General features: G+C 51.3%; 1 protein-coding gene across 5 annotated transcripts; it reads right to left on the bottom strand.

The window, feature by feature from the left end:
* Nucleotides 1–492: 492 nt before the first annotated feature.
* Nucleotides 493–19,718, bottom strand: LOC123410210 (aconitate hydratase, cytoplasmic-like). Of its 5 annotated transcripts, none has more exons than XM_045103114.1 (21): nt 19,532–19,696; nt 19,163–19,273; nt 12,315–12,475; nt 12,136–12,228; nt 11,855–12,040; nt 11,624–11,785; nt 10,784–10,928; nt 10,536–10,678; nt 10,298–10,354; nt 10,139–10,218; nt 9,993–10,068; nt 9,414–9,599; nt 9,225–9,292; nt 8,982–9,100; nt 8,776–8,897; nt 8,466–8,564; nt 7,612–8,091; nt 7,350–7,448; nt 7,030–7,272; nt 915–1,023; nt 493–662 (listed from the first exon to the last, which is right to left on the bottom strand). In XM_045103114.1, exons 1-20 carry the CDS (start codon nt 19,533–19,535, stop codon nt 949–951), a joined length of 2,709 nt encoding a protein of 902 aa, XP_044959049.1. In that variant the 5' UTR covers nt 19,536–19,696; the 3' UTR covers nt 493–662; nt 915–948. The 5 variants fall into 5 exon arrangements, with proteins under 5 accessions (XP_044959049.1, XP_044959050.1, XP_044959047.1 ...); XM_045103115.1 differs by lacking the exon at nt 493–662 and having other exon boundaries at nt 691–1,023; nt 7,612–7,853; nt 7,956–8,091; nt 19,532–19,718; XM_045103112.1 differs by lacking the exon at nt 493–662 and having other exon boundaries at nt 691–1,023; nt 19,532–19,695.
* Nucleotides 19,719–19,832: the final 114 nt, after the last annotated feature.

The raw sequence follows: 19,832 nt of genomic DNA, 5'->3' as shown, positions 1-19,832 counted from the left end.
AAGGCGGCGGCATGTTCATGTCCACCAGAGAACTGCTTATGGAACGCTTCACCAAGCTCTTCAACCAGGGGTTGCAATCTAGGCAAGAGGCTGGAGGGTCCAAGAGGCAGCACACTGAGAAGAAGGATGGTGGCTCTCCATCGGTAGCGCCGCCCCTTACGGATGGAGGTAGGCGCAGGCCATTTGACATTGACCTCAATGTCGTAGCTCCAGAAAAGGAATAGAACAAACACATACCTTTTGTGTGTTTTAGGAAAGAAAAAGCAGGAATAAATACAGCCATGCTGTACTGTAGGCAAGCAAATTGCCATGTATCTTGAGAGAATCTTGTACCTTCACAACAATATCATATACCGTCTCTCCACAGCTATACTTGCCAACAATACCCAGCACAAAATATATCATGTGAACACTCGTAAACTTGCAACCATGACACACTAAGAATACTATATACCACTGTAGTAAAGATAGAAGAATAAATCATGCTTGCAGTAAATCAATTCCAGACTATATCATTTTTAAAGTCTAATACACTTGATTTATCTACCAATGAACAGCACATATACAATCTTAATGGTTTCTAAAAACTACTGAAAACAATATAATTCTATTATAATCTTCACTAACATGGTGTGGTTGTAAAGTCAAACAAAAATAAGTACCTGCAAATGAACATGTTGAGTCTTATCATGTGCAAACTAACATCTTATAATATTCATATGTGACGTATTCTTTCTTATCCAATCTCACATGCATGCTAAAGGATAGTCAGATGCATACAAATCATGCTTCAACATCGATGGGTTATCGTAATCGCCTTATTTCAAAGCAAAGATAAAAAAAATCATAAAATTTCATACTACAGGGCATAGTTAATATATACAAGGAAACACAAAAAGAAGAAAGTTCAGGACCTCATGCTTTAATTTCCCATGCGTCTCGAAGATACTAACGTGCTGAATTGATAAGTTTTCGCATAACGTATTGTAGTATTCCCGCATGATCAAAGTAAGACAGTTCCACCTGCAAAATCATGTTTAGCGAAAAACCTTAAATTCTGCATGCATACTACTTGAAGAAAAAATATATAATAAAAATAATTCGATATCATACAGTCTGTCCACTAAACTGTGCATATTTCATTAGAAATGAAATTGGTCATACAAAAACCAACGTTCTACAATCTGCGTCGTAAGATATTGTAAATAAGAAATGTGAGGACATTGACGCGCCGGCGCTGCACGCTCACAGCCGCTCTGGCCGCTCCGATGGGGCTGGCACGGCGGCATCTTGGCCATCCCCGGCGGCGCCGCCGCAGTTCACGCGCCCAAAGAGAAAGGGCATGCTGACATGGCCAGGTCAGCAGGGCCCCGCAGGATCTCGTCACCGTGTCAGGAAAGGAAGGAAGGGGGGCAGAAAAGGCCTGCCCAAAGTTGCTTTGCCTGTGGCCCCGACGCACAAAGCTGCCCATTCTTCGGGCGATGGCGACGCGGCTGATGGCGTCGGGACAGCTGGCGGACCGTCGTTGGCCGATGGTAGTCTAGAAGCACCCGCTAATTCGAATCCTGGTGCCCCCCACATGACCGAGGAGGATCCGGTCGGGTCCACTCCTGCGACGACCGATCCCATGCCTTGTCGGGATCGCTGCCATCTGAGCCAGGGCCCAGCCTCGCTGCCTGTGGGGACTGTCGAGCCTGCCCCGCCTGCTGCCCGGTTGGGGCTAAGTGTCGCTTTGCTCACCCTTGTCGCCCTCGCTCAGCCATGCACCCCCCTTGACCAGTCGCCGCGGCCCCACGTACGTGCCATTGAGGAGAGGCGGGAAGCAAAGCCTCCTTTCCCGCCGCGCCAGCCGCGCTTGCTGAGCCTCCGCCTGCCTCCACGACTGCAGCTGGGCGGAGCCGCGCTTGCTCAGCCTCCGCCTGCCTCCACGACTGCAGCTGGGCCCGTGCCCAATGCCACGTCTGCAGCTAGGCCTGCTGAGCCTGGGCCGCTACCGGAAGGGCCCGCCTCGCCCATGCCAGCTACGGGGCCTCCCGGCTGCTGCGGCCCCGCCCCTCCCACGATCCTGCAATGACCCGCGAATCGCGATGCTTGTGGCACCAGCGCCGCACCCACTCGCGCGCCCGCCCCTGGACGATTCGCTTCGCCGCCAGTCACCCTGCAGAGACGACGCAGCAGTGCCCCCGTCAGTCAGTCCTGGACGTTGGGCGAGTTCCTGTTCGCGGCCACGAAGCAACTCAACGCGGCTCTGCCTTCACCTAGGAAGCGACCCCCCCCCCCTCAACTTCAGCCCCAGGCGGGGACGCTCCGCTGCCGTCGCTTCATGGGTTGCTGCTCCACCCATGGCTGACCGGAGGGCAGTTGTGCAGATCCTACGCACTCGGGATCGTGGCACCAACCAGCGAATCTCCCATGCCGAGATGAAGGCCTATGACGACATGTTCGCAACGCCGATCAGAATGCCGGTATTGCAGGCCATCGCTGCTTTGGTCAACCGAACGGTTCCTGCAGGCCTGGCTCTTCTAGCAGGCGATGCCGTGGTATGCGCGAGCTAGCCCGGACGGAGCACCACAGTCGACCCCATGCTCATGAATCATGGACCTCAAATTGATGTATGGAACGTCAGGGGCCTAAACTCGCGCGCTAGGCGCTGTGCTATCCGCTCGCTGCTTTGTACCACCCGTGCGTCCATTGTATGCCTCCAGGAAATGAAAATGGCGTTCATCTGCTCATCGATTGTGTTGGATATCCTTGGGTCTGAATTCGATGGTTCCACTTACCTCCTGGCTGACGGCACTCGAGGAGGCACCCTCCTCGCCTGGAAGAGCAGGGTTGTCACCATCTCCGACCCCCTGTTCACCCAGAACGCGATCACGGTGAAGGTGTGCGTGGCCAGCGGCACGCCGTGGTGGCTAACCATGGTTTATGGCCCCCAAAGCGACCCGGATAAGCTCCTGTTCCTACAGGAGCCGAGGGACATTCGTTCCGCCTGCCCAGGCCCCTGGATGCTCTGCGGTGATTTCAACCTCATCTATCGCGACGCGGACAAAAATTCCGGTAGCCTGAACCGCCGCATGATGGGAAGGTTCCGGCGCACCATCAACGACCTCGCCCTGAAGGATATTTACCTCAACGGGCGCCGCTTTACATGGTCGAATGAGCAATCGCCGCCGACGCTTGTGCACCTTGACCCGGTTCTATGCACCGCGGAGTGGGAGGACAACCATGTTGAATGTCATCTTCGCTGCCTTGCGTCTGTCGTGTCCGATCATTGCCCGCTGATGTTGGATTGCTCTCCAATGCCCGTGGCCCACAAGCGCTTCCGCTTCGAGGATTATTGGTTGCGTCTCGATGGCTTCCACGACACAGTCGCCACGGCCTGGAGCTCGGTGCACGATCCTGATCCCTTTCGGCGGCTGGTTAGGCGCCTGCAAGCCACGGCGCGTGCCCTCACTAGTTGGAGTGCCAAGTCCACGGGCAACATTCGGGACAAGCTGGCCATCTCTCGCGAGCTGATCTCCCGCTTCGACCAAGCGCTTGAGTGCCGCTAGCTCACCCCGCCGGAAGACTGGCTGCGCAAACAACTAAAGATGGCGTACCTTGGCATGGCTTCGCTTAAGCGCACTATTGCCAGGCAGCGCGCCCGCATATCTTTCCTCGCGGACGGTGACGCGAATACGAGCTTCTTCCACAGGCAATGCACGTATTGCCGGCAGAAGAACCAAGTACATAGCCTGCTCGTGGACAGGCATGTGCTCTGTGATCACGAGGAGACGGCTCATGCGGCATTTGCGCACTTTGACGGGGCTGCTGGGCACTGCCGCTGACCGGGCTCACACGCTCGACCTCGAGCAGCTCATCACGCCTGGCGACCTGGACAGCCTGGAGGCGCCATTCAACCCCGAGGAGATCTGGGCAGCGGTCAGACGCAAGCCCGCGCACAAGGCACCAGGTCCGGATGGGTTCACCGCCGAATTCATGCGTGCCTGCTGGAGCATTATCAGGCAGGACATCATCGACGCCTTCGAGCTGCTCTATACGTTGCGCGGGCAAGGATTCAGCAAGCTCAACCAAGCCCTGCTAACCCTGCTGCCAAAGCGCGCGGACGCCCACAAGCTCAGCGACTACCGGCCGATATGCCTGATCCACATCGTGGCCAAGATCTTCGCGAAGGTCCTATCGTTGCGCATCGCTCCTAAGCTCGACAGCCTGGTGAGCCGCAACCAGAACGCCTTCATTGCCGGACGCACGCTTCACGACAACTTCGTCCTTGTCCGGCAATCCCTAAGGCTGCTTCACCACCTGGGCGCGCCGCGCATCATGCTCAAGCTCGACCTCACGCGGGCCTTCGACTCCATATCATGGCCATTCCTCTTTGAGGTTCTGCGCCAATATGGATTTGGGGACAGGTTCAGGGAATGGCTGGCCATACTCCTTTCTTCGGCCAGCACCCGTGTCTTGCTCAATGGAGTGCCCGGCCCCCCGACATGGCACCGTCGCGGGCTGCGCCAAGGCGACTCCACATCCCCGCAGTTATTCGTCTTGGCGGTCGACACGCTTGCCTGCCTCATGCACCAGGCACTCCAGACCGGCATCCTTCGGCGCCTTCACCCACGCCGCAACATCCCGGCCATATCCCTATACGCCGACGATGTGATGATGTTCTGCCACACCGAGATGGATGAGGTTCTCGCCGTGAAGAGCATCCTGGATATCTTCGGGACGGCATGAGGACTACAGGTCAACTACGGCAAGAGTTCAGCCACGACACTGCACGGAGACGAGTCAGGCGCCGTTCTGTTGGAGGTTCTCGGATGCCAGACAGCGGACCTGCCCATCACTTACTTGGGCATTCCGCTCACCACCCGCCGCCCCTCAGCGGCACAGATGCAACCGCTTGTCGACGCTGTGGATGGGCACCTCCCGTCATGGAAAGCCTGGCTCATGAACAAGGCCGGGTGGCTGGCGCTCGTTAAGTCGGTGCTCAGTGCGATCCCCATACATCAGATGCTCGCCCTGGCGCCCCCAAAGAAAACCCTGAAGCAACTCGAGAAGATCCAACACGGTTTTCTTTGGGCTGGCCGCGAGGTCGCCATGGAGGGCACTGTCACGTGAACTGGCGCATGGTCTGCCGACCGAGCGCATATGGCGGGCTGGGCGTCCGAGACCTTGAGCGCACGGGGCTCGCCCTCAGACTCCGATGGCTTTGGCTATCGAGGACGGACATCGGCCGTGCCTGGCAGGGCTTCGACCTGCAGTTCACACCTGAGGAGCAGGGCCTCTTCTACGCCTCCACATCCATGGTGGTAGGGGATGGTTTGACAGCCCTATTCTGGGAAGACCGCTGGCTCCACGGTCAGTCCATTCGCGAGCTCGCGCCCCTGCTCTACCTATGCATCCCCAAAAACAGAAGAAGAGCGCGGACGGTGGCGGAGGGCATCGATGGCAACGCTTGGGCTCGTGACATCCGCGGAGTTTTAGGCCTGCAAGAGATTGGGCAGTACCTGCAGACATGGCAGCTTGTGACGCACATAACACTGTCTACCGAGCCGGACAAGATCGTTTGGAACTGGACGGCCAATGGCGTTTACTTGGCGAGGTCCTGCTACCGGGCCACCTTCCACGGATCGATGTCATGCCGCTCCTGGAAGCTTATTTGGAAGGGTTGGGCGCCGCCAAAAGTGAAGTTCTTTCACTGGCTCGCTAACCTGGACCGCTGCTGGACAGCAGAGCGGCTAGCTCGCCGCGGCCTTCATCACCACCCTCGTTGCCTACTATGCGACCAAGAGCCGGAAACCATCTGGCATTTGCTGCTCACATGCCCTTTCGCGGGACAGGCTTGGCACAAGACCCTATCTTGGTTGCGGCTGTCGGCCCCGTCACCAGAACACGACGCCTCGCTCCAGGACTGGTGGCTGAGGGCGAGGGATGCCACGCCACCATCGCTTCACAAGGCGCTGATGTCGGCCGCGCTCCTGGTGCCCTGGATGATCTGAAAGCATAGAAACGCATGTGTTTTTGACCATGTAACACCATCGCTCGATGAGCTCATGGACAGGATCAAGGATGAGACCAGATGTTGGGCAAGAGCCGGGGCCAAAGGGCTCAGGGTAGTCTTGCCCACATCCTGGGATGTTCACTAATCCTCATGTAACGCTGCTGTACTAGCCTCTTAGGAGGATGTAACCCCCCCCCCCCCTTCTTTTCAATACAATGAAACGCAAAGGCTATTTGCGTTTTCTCGAAAGAAAAAAAAAACTTGTGCCTGGGACCGGCTCGGGGTAGACAAAACTTTACATGGGAGTTCATAAGAGAGACCCGAAGGACTGGAATATCACCAAAAAATATCCATGGATAGGGGTGCGTGAAAGTTAGCTATCCACGTACCAGAACCATGACTAGGTTTTGAGATCTTTAGCGTTTCAACTATACCCTACCCCAACTTGTTTGGACTGAAAGTTTTGTTGTTGTTGTTGTTTGTTAGCATAAATTCTCACATGATCTTAAAAATATACACTTAAATTATTATTATTATTCTACATTTCTTATAAATATATTCTATAGTTTCATAATAATTTCAAGAATTTCCTGAGTTATGTTTATCTCGTATCTTTTATATGATCAAATGTCAACCTAATTGGCGTCAATAATAGGGCACAAATAGATGTAGCAAAAGAGAGAAGGGTGGTGGTTTTAGATGGCATGGAGTATTTTCAGCACACGAACAACTCCAGAATATATATGAAATAATTTACTTTTCAACTTCACATTCATTTCATACAGAAGCAGACCTAGTTAGCATCCTTAAAAAGATGATTAGTTTACAGAAAGGCTCCTAGAGGATTAGATACTTGTAAATCATATGCAGTATATTCTGAGAAGTATTTCACAGTATGTAATTTGTTATTGGATTTAATAAATATATTATGATATTTTATTGATCAAAGTTGTGTTTCAGAGATCATATCTATGTCTAATACGACAGTTTTCAGGGAAACAGAAGGAGTAATAAGTAAAGGTTCCATTTACCTCTGTGTCAAAGCGAAGTGTACATGTAAACGATTTTCGTGTGCTTGTAGTAACAACAATATCCTGGCCGGGCTGCATTTCATGAACACTGCTTGGAAGATGAATAGTGTATTGTTCTTGTCCCGTCAAACCAATTGAGTCCATATCTTCTCCAGACTTGAAGCACAGAGGAATTACTCCCATCCCGACTAAATTGCTTCGATGGATTCTTTCGAAACTTTTGGCAATTACAGCCTTTATTCCCTGCAGTGACACATTATTTCATGAACCTACAAAGTGAGGATGTGCAAGGCGCGGAACTTCCGTACTAAAATATTTACCAGCAACATGGTGCCTTTTGCATCCCAGTCCCTCGAACTTCCAGTCCCATATTCAGAACCCGCCAATACAATTGTGTCTTGCCCATTAGTCTTATACCTCTATCAATAGTATGGCGAAAAGAAGAAACATGAGTAGCACAAACAAATAAGAAGTTTTAAAAACTTTTGCAGCAGGAGAAATAACCAGCAATTAATTCATGAAGATGGGAACTATGGACAGTGGAGAAGACCAAGACCAGTCATTTTCTACAAAGGAACTAACCATGGCAGCATCATAGACATAAAGCTTCTCTCTTGTTGGAATGTGAATTGTTTTCGGTCCAGGTTCACCATCCAAAAGCTTGTTTACAATCCGAATATTGCCGAAGGTTCCCCTCATCATTACTTCATAGTTTCCGCGACGGCTGCCATACGAATTAAAGTCCCCGGGCTTCACAGAATGGCCAACAAGATACTTGGCAGCTGGGCTATCCTTATGAATGCTCCCAGCTGGTGAAATATGATCTGTCGTGACACAGTCACCAAAGCTCAACAAGCAGTAGGCATCCTTTATACTATGCGGCCCAGGTGGAGCCATACTCATGCCTTTAAAGAAAGGAGGCTCACGGATGTAGGTTGAATTAGGATCCCAAGAGTAAACATCCGCAGTTGGAACCACCAGTTGGTTCCACATGGGATTGCCTTTCGTAATTGCCTCATAAGTACTTTTGAACATATCAACCAAGACATTGGAATGCACAATCTGTGGTTTGCATTGTCAGCACACAGCAATTAAAATCACCATTGAATAAATTCATGGACGCCGTTAGTGCTAGAGGTAGTGAGGGCAGTACCCGTGCATGTGAGGGTGATACCCGAGTGTGTCTGAGTATGCTCTGTGTGTGTGTATGTGTGAGGATATTTGTGGTATCCCAGCTCTTGTACTATATATAGCCAGGGTAGCACCCGTGTGTATGAGGGTGATACCCGAGTGTGTCTCTTAACAGTTAGAAGCGCCAATAGTCCAACAGGAGTGCTAAGGTGAATCTAGTGTGTGGAAAGGTGCATATGTAGATGTTGCCTATTCAACCTCTGCAATGTGATGTGCATCAATTGCTTTCCAGCAAACTTACTTACCTCTGAAACTTCATCGGTAGATGGCCAGATGTCCCTAAGGAAAATTGGTCTGTTGCCCTTTCCAGTTCCAATTGGCTCCTCTTCAAAATTGATGTCAACCTAAACACAACACTCTAAACGTAAGAATCCATACGTTTTGGGGAACAGGATCCACTTTTCCTCTTCTCTTACCACAGTTTCAAAATGGCAACATGATTTAACTACAAAAGGGTATTAATTGCGGAACATGCATAACAAAATACCCCTGTAAGTTACAGATCTATGTTGGTTGGAAAGCATCAATGCGAATATTTACAATGTTTCCACTTACAGTGCCGGCAAGAGCATATACGACGACTAGAGGAGGAGAAGCAAGATAATTAGCTTGAGTTAATGGATGTATCCGCCCTTCAAAGTTACGGTTTCCAGAAAGAACAGCAGCCGCGATGATGTCTAACAAAAAGAGACAAAATTATACTAGTGTCTTCAGTATGATACTCTGAAAGGAGTGAAGAGACACATGCAAGAAGATGGTACCATTTTCTGTAATTGCGTCTGCAACGATTTGATCAAGATCACCTGAATTTCCGATACAAGTAGTACAGCCATACCCAACTAAATTGAAACCCAGGTCGCTTAAGTACTTCAGCAAACCACTGAAAATGTTATATTGCATCCATGATCATTATGTTTGGAGGATACAATACATAATTGCATGCAGGATTACAGGAACAGAAATAGGGGGCATATGATGAATCAAGTGACATTGTAGAAAAATACCTCCTAAGCAGATATTTGGTAACAACTCCTGATCCAGGTGCAAGACTTGTTTTAATCCATGGTTTGACCTTACCAAACAAAAGTAGTAATTGAGTGCCCTGGCTAGCCACAAGGGCAGAGAAGGGAAAGAATGAAGACCCACACCTACAGTAACTATAAACTATTGACCATATTTAACTAAGTACTGACCTCAAGGCCCAACTCATGAGCTTTCTTTGCAACCAACCCAGAAGCAATCATAACGGTGGGGTTTGATGTGTTTGTGCAGCTTGTGATAGCAGCTATGACAACAGTCCCATGTTTAAGCTCTGCAGTTTGCCCATGAAAATTAAACTTCACAACTCTATCTTGCAGATCTTTCAGGACACCATAACCCTGAAATAAATAGAATGAAACATCCTTGCTTCTGTCTTCTCAAGAGAATAATTACACTAGGTAAAGCAAACACACTCAATATATTTTATGACCTAAAAATACCATGGATATTAGTCAGCGCATGAAACTATCGGAAAAGGGTAAAATTTGTAATTTTAAAATTTATCAGCACAGCCCATAAACTTCCTGTGAATACAGACTTGAGACCAGAATTCTGGGATTTGTTTGCAAAGACAGGACAAGAGGCACACTTATAGGCTATAACTATATTGTGTTTGCTCTCTTGCGCAACACCTCAACCACCCGGAATAGACTTAAATATATAATCTAGGCATCAAGATTCCTTCAATTAGCATGAGCAAACAAAATTTCTTTGTCCAGTGATCTCCACACCTTGAAACCAATTTTGTTTTCCAGACATGCATGCCAGTCTGCCTTCATCTCTTTTAAGGTGACTCGATCATGAGGTCTGCAAGAAGAGCTTGTATTAAACCATGTAAGAGAATGGAAGTATACCACAACATAACGGGATAAATTACCTCTTCGGACCAGAAATACATGGCTCAACATCTCCCAGATCCAATTCTATGTAGGATGAATATGTCGGTTCTATTTTAGGCTAAAATCACAATGGAATACACAGTCAATATTCCTGCATGGTGTTTACTTTATTGATAACAGTAAAGAATTAAACTTACTTCATTGTAATCCACAAACATTTTGTTTGCACGTAGATATGCCTCTATTGTTGATACCTACATGGTCGAAGCATTCACCGTTACCAAATAAAAATGTAGTTCTCACTCCTCAGTAGAAATTATGTTAACCATCTGGACATGGATACACTAGTGTACGTTTTTGTTCCAAAGAGCATCTGCAGAGTAGTAATGTATATGTAGTAGTCATTTTGAAAGAACAAACAACCATTATACTCACAGTTTCATCTTCTCTTCCGGTCATTTTAAGGTATTCTAAGGTGATATGGTCAACTGGAAAGAAACCAACAGTTGCTCCATACTCTGGTGCCATATTTGCAATCGTTGCTCTATCAGCCAATGCAAGCTCTTTCATACCTCGGCCTACACTTACACAGTAACAAAGCTAAGTTCCTGATCATAGCCGCTAACTGTTTGTGACAGGACAAATGATATTTGCCAATGATCTAGGAGTAGAAAATAAAATACCATAGAACTCCACAAACTTTCCAACAACACCATGTTTCCGAAGCATTTGGGTAACCGTGAGAACTAAATCAGTTGCTGTGACCCCATTCCTCAGTGTTCCATGCAGCTTGAATCCAACGACACCAGGTAACACCATGCTCATGGGCTGCGGACAAAAGATAGAAGAGGTAAATATATAAATCATTCACTGAGTTTGTGGGAAAAAAAATTGTTCTCATGTACTATCGGGTCATGGTTCGGTACTCGCTGAACATTTGATGTTCATCAAAACTGCAGCAACAGACTGACAGGATCATTTACATGTTCCCAACAACTACCTAGACTAAAATTAATTATTATATTGATCATTTAATCTCTTGTAACCCTGTACTCCTGATTGAATAAAATTATATGGCCTGAAGGTGGTTCGAGCTCCGAACATAACATCAAGAATCGTCTAAAGGCGCTATCTTTGCAAAGAAACAAATGGCCACCATGTTAGTCAGAAAGTTGAGGTCTCCAGACTCTGATCGGAAGCAATTTATGTCCACATTACAGATTACCAGGTTGCCAATAACGTTCAATTCCTGCTGTAGTAACAATCATGCTTTTCTATGAAGTATGGTGATAATGGAACTAAAAAAAGTATGCTGATAACTGAAAATCCGAGCAAGGCAAAACATGCAAAACAGGTTCCTTGCACCATTTATGCAATAGTCAAACAACTGGTCCCTGCAACAAATTGTTTCAAACTGAAGAACTAGCACAAGAAATAGGCAAATATCACTCAGCACACTAGAAATTTTCTAGGAAGTTGCATATGCAAGCACATGTAAATGCCAAAAGAATTTAAGCATGCACCTGACCAAGCATAGCTGCCTCAGCGTCAATCCCTCCAACTCCCCAACCAACAACACCCAGTCCATTAATCATTGTAGTGTGGGAATCAGTCCCCAAAACACTGTCGGGATAAAAAAGGCTATCTCTGTTGAAAACAACTCTGGCAAGATACTCAAGATTTACCTACACCAGATAAAATAAGATCGAGAGTTCAGACATACAAAAGGGAACTCTTGATGTTATTCCTTTCACCTGATGAACAATACCAGAACCAGGAGGTATGATAAGCATATTGTGAAATGCAGAAGACCCCCATTTAAGGAAGGCGAACCGTTCCCTGTTTCTCTCGAATTCCAGTTCCATATTGGCCTGTATCGCATTTTCTGACCTCACCACATTAGCAGTTACTGAGTGATCAATTACAAGGTCTGCTGGAACCTAAAAGCAGAAACACGGAACTGTATACTAATTACAAAGAATATGTGAAAGGAAATATCCTCTGGCTAAACATAGTCTAGGAAAGAATTTAATACCATAGGATTAATCTTATCAGGGTTGCCGCCTAATTCCGACATTGCGTCGCGCATGCTTGCAAGGTCAACAAGGACAGGCACACCGGTAAAATCCTGAGCCAAGGTATCATTAGAAAATCCTGCATGCAAAGAGTTTTATATGGGAAATCAAATAATGCTAGATCCTTGTACAGACATACCTGAAGTATCACACGTGAGGGTTTGAATGGGATTTCAACTTGCTCCAGGGAGGTCTTCTCCCAACTCATGATCTTCTCTACATCCTCCTTGGTTATTTGGAACTCGTCACAGTTGCGCACCGCAGATTCAAGAAGAACACGGATAGTGTATGGCAGTGTATCTGGAGAAGGATCACAAAGCAGTCTGTAAAGTGATGTAATTCCTTCACTTTAACAAACATTTTCTTATAATTTTCAATATATTTGCAAATATGTCATTTGGTCCAATTTGTGATGGATAAGTCTATGTACTATGGTCTTTGTGGGGCTGCAGCACATAGTCCTTTGTAGGGCTGCAGCACATGGTCCTTGTGGCTGTTAGGATAGAATCCTTGACCATCAAGGACTGGCAGTTAGGATAGCATCTTGGACTAGCATGTTAGCAGCATCTTAGACTAGCATCTTAGACTAGCATCTTAGCATATGCTTGGCTGGCTAGCAGCCTATAAATATGTATCCCCAACCCCTCAGGTTGGCATGGCATTGTGTGAGAAATAAACCAACGAAAATTGTCCCAACTCTCCTAGTGTCATCCACAACTATCAATGCTCAGGTTGAAAGGTCTAACAAGTGGTATCAGAGCCTCGTTATCTTGCACCCTGAGCATTTCCTGCTCACCTCTCTCACCGGGAGCTGAGCAGCCTAAGCCGGTAGCAGCAGCTGCTCCGACTGCCCCTAGTTACCTCCCTCCCTCCGGACTGTCGAGCAGCAGCTCGTCAGCAACAACCTCCTCTTCACGCAACAGCCCCCCTGCAGCGAGCCATGTCTGCAGGTCGCTCTCAGCACACGGCTACCTCGAGCATACGGCGCCGGCAGGAGGCCGAGCGCGCCGTGGCAGAGGAGCGTGAGCGAGCAGCTGTAGCAGCAGCTGCTGCGGCAGCAAGGGTGTCAAGGCTGGCTGCAGCGGAGCTGGCAGCAGCCAGAGCGGAGGTAGAAGCAGCCAGGGCGGAGGTAGAAGCAGCAGCAGCAGCGGAGGCAGCACGTGAGGCTACAGCGGGTGCCAAGGCACTCCGCGTCGGCTCCAGCAGCTCCAACGGCTCCGCGCCTGCGGACGACGGTGCCGACGCAGACCGTGCCAAAGTGGCGCAAGAGCGGACAGCGCAGTGGGCAGCCGAGCACGCCCGCGCTCCAGGTGCAGGTGCGCACGGCGACGGCGGCTGCAACGACCAGGACCGCGGCCTCTACGAGGTCCGGACTGTGGTCAGGGATGTTGGTCCCAGTGTTGGGTGGCCTACCCTCACTAAAACCAACTACGTCGAGTGGGCCGCGATCATGAAGATCAGGCTCCAGGTGCGGCGGCTGTGGGAGGCAGTCCAGGACAGCAACGTCGACCACCAAGAAGATCGACGGGCGTTGGACGCCCTCATCGCCGCAGTCCCGTCCGAGATGCAGTTCTCGCTTTCCAACAAGCGGACTGCCAAGGAGGCTTGGGACGCCATCGCCGCGGCACGCATCGGCAGCGACCGTGCTCGCAAGTCCACACTGCAGGCACTTCGTAAGGAGTGGGAGAGCCTGGCTTTCAAGCCAGGTGAGGACGTTGATGACTTTGCTCTCCGTCTCAACACTCTACTGCAGAAGATGGTGAAGTTCGGCGATGCCACCTACACCGAGGAGAGAGCTGTCGAGAAGCTTTTCCGGTGCATTCCCGAGAAGTACAAGCAGATGGCTCGCTCGATCGAGTCTTTGCTGGACCTCTCCACGATGACGATCGAGGAGGCGATAGGTCGCCTCAAGGTCGTCGACACCGACGAGCCACAGCCTCCCTCGGGGCCCATCACCACCGGCGGGAAGCTGCTCCTAACTCGGGAGCAGTGGGATGCCAGCCTTGGTGACAAGAAGAAGGGGGAGCCTTCTTCCACGACGGGCGGCCGCAAGCGCGGCAAGCAGCGCAAGGCGCGAAGGGGCGGCAAGGCACAAGGACGTGCCGAAGGTGACGCCCGCGGAGGCACCAAGGACGGCGTCGCTGGCAAGCCCAAGCCGGCACAGGACAACAGCTGCCACAACTGTGGCCGGCTTGGCCATTGGGCCAATGAGTGTCGCCAACCACGACAAGGCCAGGCTCACGTCGCACAGGCGGCGGAGGAGGAGACGGCTCTGTTCATGGCGCATGCAAGCATCGAGCTACCTTCAGCGACACCAGTCGCAAAGGCTCCCCTCCACCTCGACGAGCCAAAAGCACACGCTCTTCTCGGCGATGGCTCCGGGAAGGACAAGACTGCGGGGTGGTGCCTCGATACCGGCGCCACCCACCACATGACCGGTCGAAGGGAATTCTTCGCCGAGCTCGACTCCAACGCGCGAGGCTCCGTCAAGTTTGGGGATGCCTCAGCTGTGGAAATTAAGGGCGTCGGCTCCGTCATCTTCACCACCAAGACGAGAGAGCACCGGCTGCTCACCGGTGTCTACTACATCCCCGCGCTAAGGAACTCCATCATCAGCTTGGGACAGCTGGATGAGAACGGCTCACGCGTGCTGATTGAGCATGGGGTCCTACGCATCTGGGATCGCCAGCGTCGCCTTCTCGCCAAGGTACCCAGAGGTGAAAATCGACTCTACGTCCTTGATGTGCAGGTGGCACAACCGGTCTGTCTCGCTGTCCGTCGGGACGACGAGGCGTGGCAATGGCATGAGCGCTTTGGGCACCTTCATTTTAAGGCCCTGAAGCGTCTAAGTGCCAAGGAGATGGTGCGAGGCCTGCCATGCCTCGACCATGTGGAGCAGTTCTGCGACATCTGTGTGCTGACGAAGCAGAGACGACTCCCCTTTCCCCAGCAGGCGAGTTTTCGGGCCAAGGAGAGGCTGGAGCTCGTGCACGGAGATCTGTGCGGCCCGGTGACGCCAGCCACACCAGGAGGTCGACGCTACTTCCTGCTGCTCGTCGACGACCTCTCTCGCTACATGTGGGTGATGGTCCTCGGCAGTAAGGGAGAGGCGCCGGACGCCATCAGGCGTACGCAGGTTGCTGTGGAGGCGGAGAGCGGCCGCAAACTGCGCGTGTTGCGCACTGACAACGGTGGCGAATTCACGGCGGCTGAATTCGCGTCGTACTGCGCTGATGAGGGCATCCAGCGCCACTACTCCGCGGCGTACAGCCCGCAGCAAAACGGCGTCGTCGAGCGGCGCAACCAGACGGTTGTGGGGATGGCTCGGGCTCTCCTCAAGCAGAGAGGGATGCCGGCTGTTTTCTGGGGAGAGGCGGTGCTAACGGCCGTCTACATCCTCAACCGCTCGCCTACTAAGGCACTCGACGGCAGGACGCCGTACGAGGCCTGGCATGGGCGGAAGCCGGCGGTCTCTCACTTGCGGGTCTTTGGCTGCCTTGCGTTCGCCAAAGAGCTCGGCCACATCGGCAAGCTCGACGACAGGAGTACTCCGGGAGTCTTCATCGGCTATGCGGAGGGCTCAAAGGCCTACCGCATCCTCGACCCAAAGACACAGCGTGTGCGCACGGCGCGAGACGTCGTGTTCAACGAAGGGCGAGGGTGGAAATGGGACAAGGCGGTGGACGGCGGCTCGACGCCGACGTATGACGACTTCATTGTCGAGTACGTCCACTTCAAGGAAGCTGGGGGAGCAAGCAGCTCCTCTTCGCCGAGCACGTCTACCCCAGCCCCCAAAACTACATCGACTCCGGTGCCTGCTACGCCGACGGCACCACAACCGGCGACGCCGCATACTCCAGCCCCGACAGTCACCACTCCGGGCTCGTCTTCATCAGCACCAGCTCACGCAGAGCACAACCCGATGAAGTTCGCTTCCCCGCTCACTCACGACGAGGAACGCATCGACGCGTATCATAGCGGCGAACCGCTACGGTATCGTACGATGGATGATCTACTCGGCGACCAGCCGGTGCCGGGACTGGTGCCACGCGACCTGGAGGCACAGCTACAACTCGCGTGTGAGGACGGCGAACCTCGGTCTTTTGCAGAGGCCGAGAAAGACGCGGCATGGCGCGCCGCGATGCAGTTGGAGATGGATGCGGTCGAGCAGAACCGCACCTGGGAGCTCGCTGACCTCCCTCGTGGTCACCGCGCAATCACCCTTAAGTGGGTGTTCAAGCTGAAGAGGGATGGAGCCGGCGCCATCATCAAGCACAAGGCTCGCTTGGTGGCTCGAGGCTTCTTGCAGCAGGAAGGAGTCGACTTCGACGACGCCTTCGCTCCCGTGGCACGGATGGAGTCCGTGCGACTTCTCCTTGCGCTAGCTGCCCAGGAGGGCTGGCGTGTCCATCACATGGATGTCAAGTCGGCATTCCTCAACGGCGACTTGAAGGAGGAAGTCTATGTGCATCAACCACCGGGATTTGCGATCCCTGGCCAGGAGGGCAAGGTACTCCGCCTGCGTAAGGCCCTCTACGGCCTACGGCAGGCACCTAGGGCGTGGAACGCCAAGCTGGACTCCACGCTAAAGAAGATGGGCTTCAAGCAAAGCCCGCATGAGGCGGCCGTCTACCGACGGGGCAGCGGAGGAAATGCCCTGCTGGTGGGCGTCTATGTTGACGACTTGGTGATCACCGGCATCAAAGATGCAGAGGTGGCGGCGTTCAAGGAAGACATGAAGGCCACCTTCCAGATGAGTGATCTGGGGCTCCTCTCCTTCTATCTAGGGATCGAGGTGCACCAGGATCACTCCGGGATCGCGCTTCGACAGTCCGCCTACGCCAAGCGCATCGTTGAGCTAGCTGGGCTCACCGACTGCCACCCAGCTCTCACTCCGATGGAGGAGAGGCTGAAACTGAGCCGCGACAGCACGACGGAGGAAGTGGACGCTACGCAGTACCGACGCCTTGTGGGGAGCCTTCGCTACCTTGCTCACACACGGCCGGACTTGGCATTCTCCGTCGGCTATGTCAGTCGGTTCATGGAGCGACCGACGTCGGAGCACCAGCAGGCAGTGAAGAGGATCGTCCGCTACGTGGCAGGGACCCTCGACCACGGCCTCCACTACCCTAGGTGTCCGGGGGCGGCACACTTCGTCGGGTACAGCGACAGCGACCACGCCGGCGACATCGACACCAGCAAGAGCACGAGCGGGATCCTCTTCTTCCTCGGCAAGTGTCTCGTGAGCTGGCAATCGGTCAAGCAGCAGGTGGTGGCCCTGTCCAGCTGTGAGGCCGAGTATATAGCGGCCTCCACCGCCTGCACTCAGGCGCTCTGGCTCGCTCGACTGCTTGGTGATCTCCTCGTCCGAGACACCAGAACGGTGCAGCTCCTGGTGGACAGCAAGTCCGCCCTGGCTCTGGCAAAGAACCCCGTTTTCCACGAACGGAGCAAGCACATCCGATTGAGGTATCACTTCATCCGCAGCTGCTTGGAAGAAGGGAGCATCGAGGCGAGCTACATCAACACCACGGACCAGCTCGCAGACCTGCTCACCAAGCCTCTTGGGAGGATCAAGTTCCTCGAACTCTGCTCCAGGATTGGGATGATTCGACTCTCCCACAAGACGACGTACAAGACTTAGGGGGAGAATGATGGATAAGTCTATGTACTATGGTCTTTGTGGGGCTGCAGCACATAGTCCTTTGTAGGGCTGCAGCACATGGTCCTTGTGGCTGTTAGGATAGAATCCTTGACCATCAAGGACTGGCAGTTAGGATAGCATCTTGGACTAGCATGTTAGCAGCATCTTAGACTAGCATCTTAGACTAGCATCTTAGCATATGCTTGGCTGGCTAGCAGCCTATAAATATGTATCCCCAACCCCTCAGGTTGGCATGGCATTGTGTGAGAAATAAACCAACGAAAATTGTCCCAACTCTCCTAGTGTCATCCACAACTATCAATGCTCAGGTTGAAAGGTCTAACAATTTGAACCTACACAACTGTTTATAATAACGCTGAACTTTATAAAACCGTTTAGCCTGAGCCATAGCCTGATACTTGATAGTTGACTTTGTATTTTAGAATTTTTAAAATGTAGAAAACTCATAGGGGTAGAGAGTGTGTGTGGAATGATAATCTGTGAAAATTCAATCAACAATATGAATATTTGTGGCCTGTGTAAAAGCGACAAGACAAATTCCTTTATCTCTTCTGTGTGTGTGTTTTTTTTGTATGGAACACAAATATTATACTGTATGATGAAGTTTTGATGGTTCTCACTTTATAGCATTTTCCGGGCATGAATTGTTTTACATTTTTTGGAAACCACAGATTACAAAAAAATTATACAAAGCCAGGGTAGGATTCAGTTTAAATGATTTCAGAAGTTCAGTGTTTCACATAGTCAGTTTGACAGTGCAGAGTTTATGTTGGACCAAGAACCATAGCTCAGGGTTAAAAATAGATAATTTGCTACAAAAAAACTGCGACAGAATTGTTGTAAAAATAAAAGCCTAGGGTACAAATGTTAAAACATAAAAGTTGGAGAATATCATTATTACTCAACTGTCACCCACATGTAACATGCGCCTGGCCCTGCATGTCATTCTTGCAGGCGACAATATATTCCAATCTATATCGCTTTTTCTATGGTATTGTTTTCATGCGGTTTACACAAGCACGTGTTATTATCCAAATAACAAACCGGTTTGACCGTTAGGGTGGTCGTGGAAGCATTATTTGTATGAACCGGTTTGACCGTTAGCGTGGTCGTAGAAGCATTAATTTATGTGAAATGTTATCTTGTCCAGACCTTTCACTGAATTTCACGCCGATAGCGGCATAGCGCTCTGCGGATTCGAACGCGAGGCAAACGAGTTTACCGCCGCAAGCTCTAGCCACCGAGCTAGCTAGCGACCGGTTCTCTCGTGAAAGCATTATTAATTTGTATGTGAAATGGTATTTTGTCCAACCCAGCATTACCTATTCGCTGATCGCTTAGGTCGGGGATGCTGTAGTAGCTGCCACAATTGCCACCGTCGCGGCCTCGGAGCCCCTTCAAGGCGAAGCCAAATGGATTGCTGCTGCTGGTAGCTGCACACGTAATCATCATCAAAAGTGTTTGGTTTAGTTAAACTGATCCCATCAACTGCCTACAATACAAAATAACGTGAGAGCCGATCACCTAAGTTGCGGAGTTACGAACCAGACCGATGAAATTAGCCGCATAGACTTAAATAAACAAGAAAACACGGCGAAAATTTGTGCAGCAAGGAGCAACGCGGACCCGACGTCCGCTCGATGGTCAAAGTGAAAGCACAGAAATCGGAAAAATGAAGCAGAAAATCGTACCCATGCCCACCGGACCGATCGGAGGAAAAGGGGAGCAATACGACGGGCGGCTGGCGGCGGCGGGGCTCGCATTTGGCGCGTGGCGTCGATGAGGACGGGGAGGTGTCGAGGTCGAGGTGCTGTCGTGGCGAGGCGAGGAGTGGGGGCGCGAGCGGCGCGCCTCGTGTCGCCCCGCGGCATTCCCCACCTGGAGCGGCGGCAGGAACACGAACGAAGGAAGGAGACAAAGTCCCAGCAAAACGCGGGCCTGGCTGGGCCGCAACCGCTCTGCGCAGAAGGAAGTTGCGCAGCCGTCCATTCA

Source organism: Hordeum vulgare, chromosome 7H, assembly GCF_904849725.1.
Source record: "Hordeum vulgare subsp. vulgare chromosome 7H, MorexV3_pseudomolecules_assembly, whole genome shotgun sequence".
Taxonomy (NCBI): domain Eukaryota; kingdom Viridiplantae; phylum Streptophyta; class Magnoliopsida; order Poales; family Poaceae; genus Hordeum; species Hordeum vulgare.
The sequence above is the reverse complement of the archived record's forward strand: the minus strand, read 5'-3'. Positions and strand labels throughout refer to the sequence as shown.

What these genes read in the sequence shown, in the direction of transcription:
- LOC123410210 (XM_045103114.1), bottom strand. An exon ending in CTGATAAGATTAATCCTATG is followed by an intron (nt 12,041 to 12,135) that starts GTATTAAATTCT and finishes TTCTGCTTTTAG; the next exon opens with GTTCCAGCAGACCTTGTAAT. An exon ending in AAAACAAAATTGGTTTCAAG is followed by an intron (nt 9,600 to 9,992) that starts GTGTGGAGATCA and finishes TATTTATTTCAG; the next exon opens with GGTTATGGTGTCCTGAAAGA.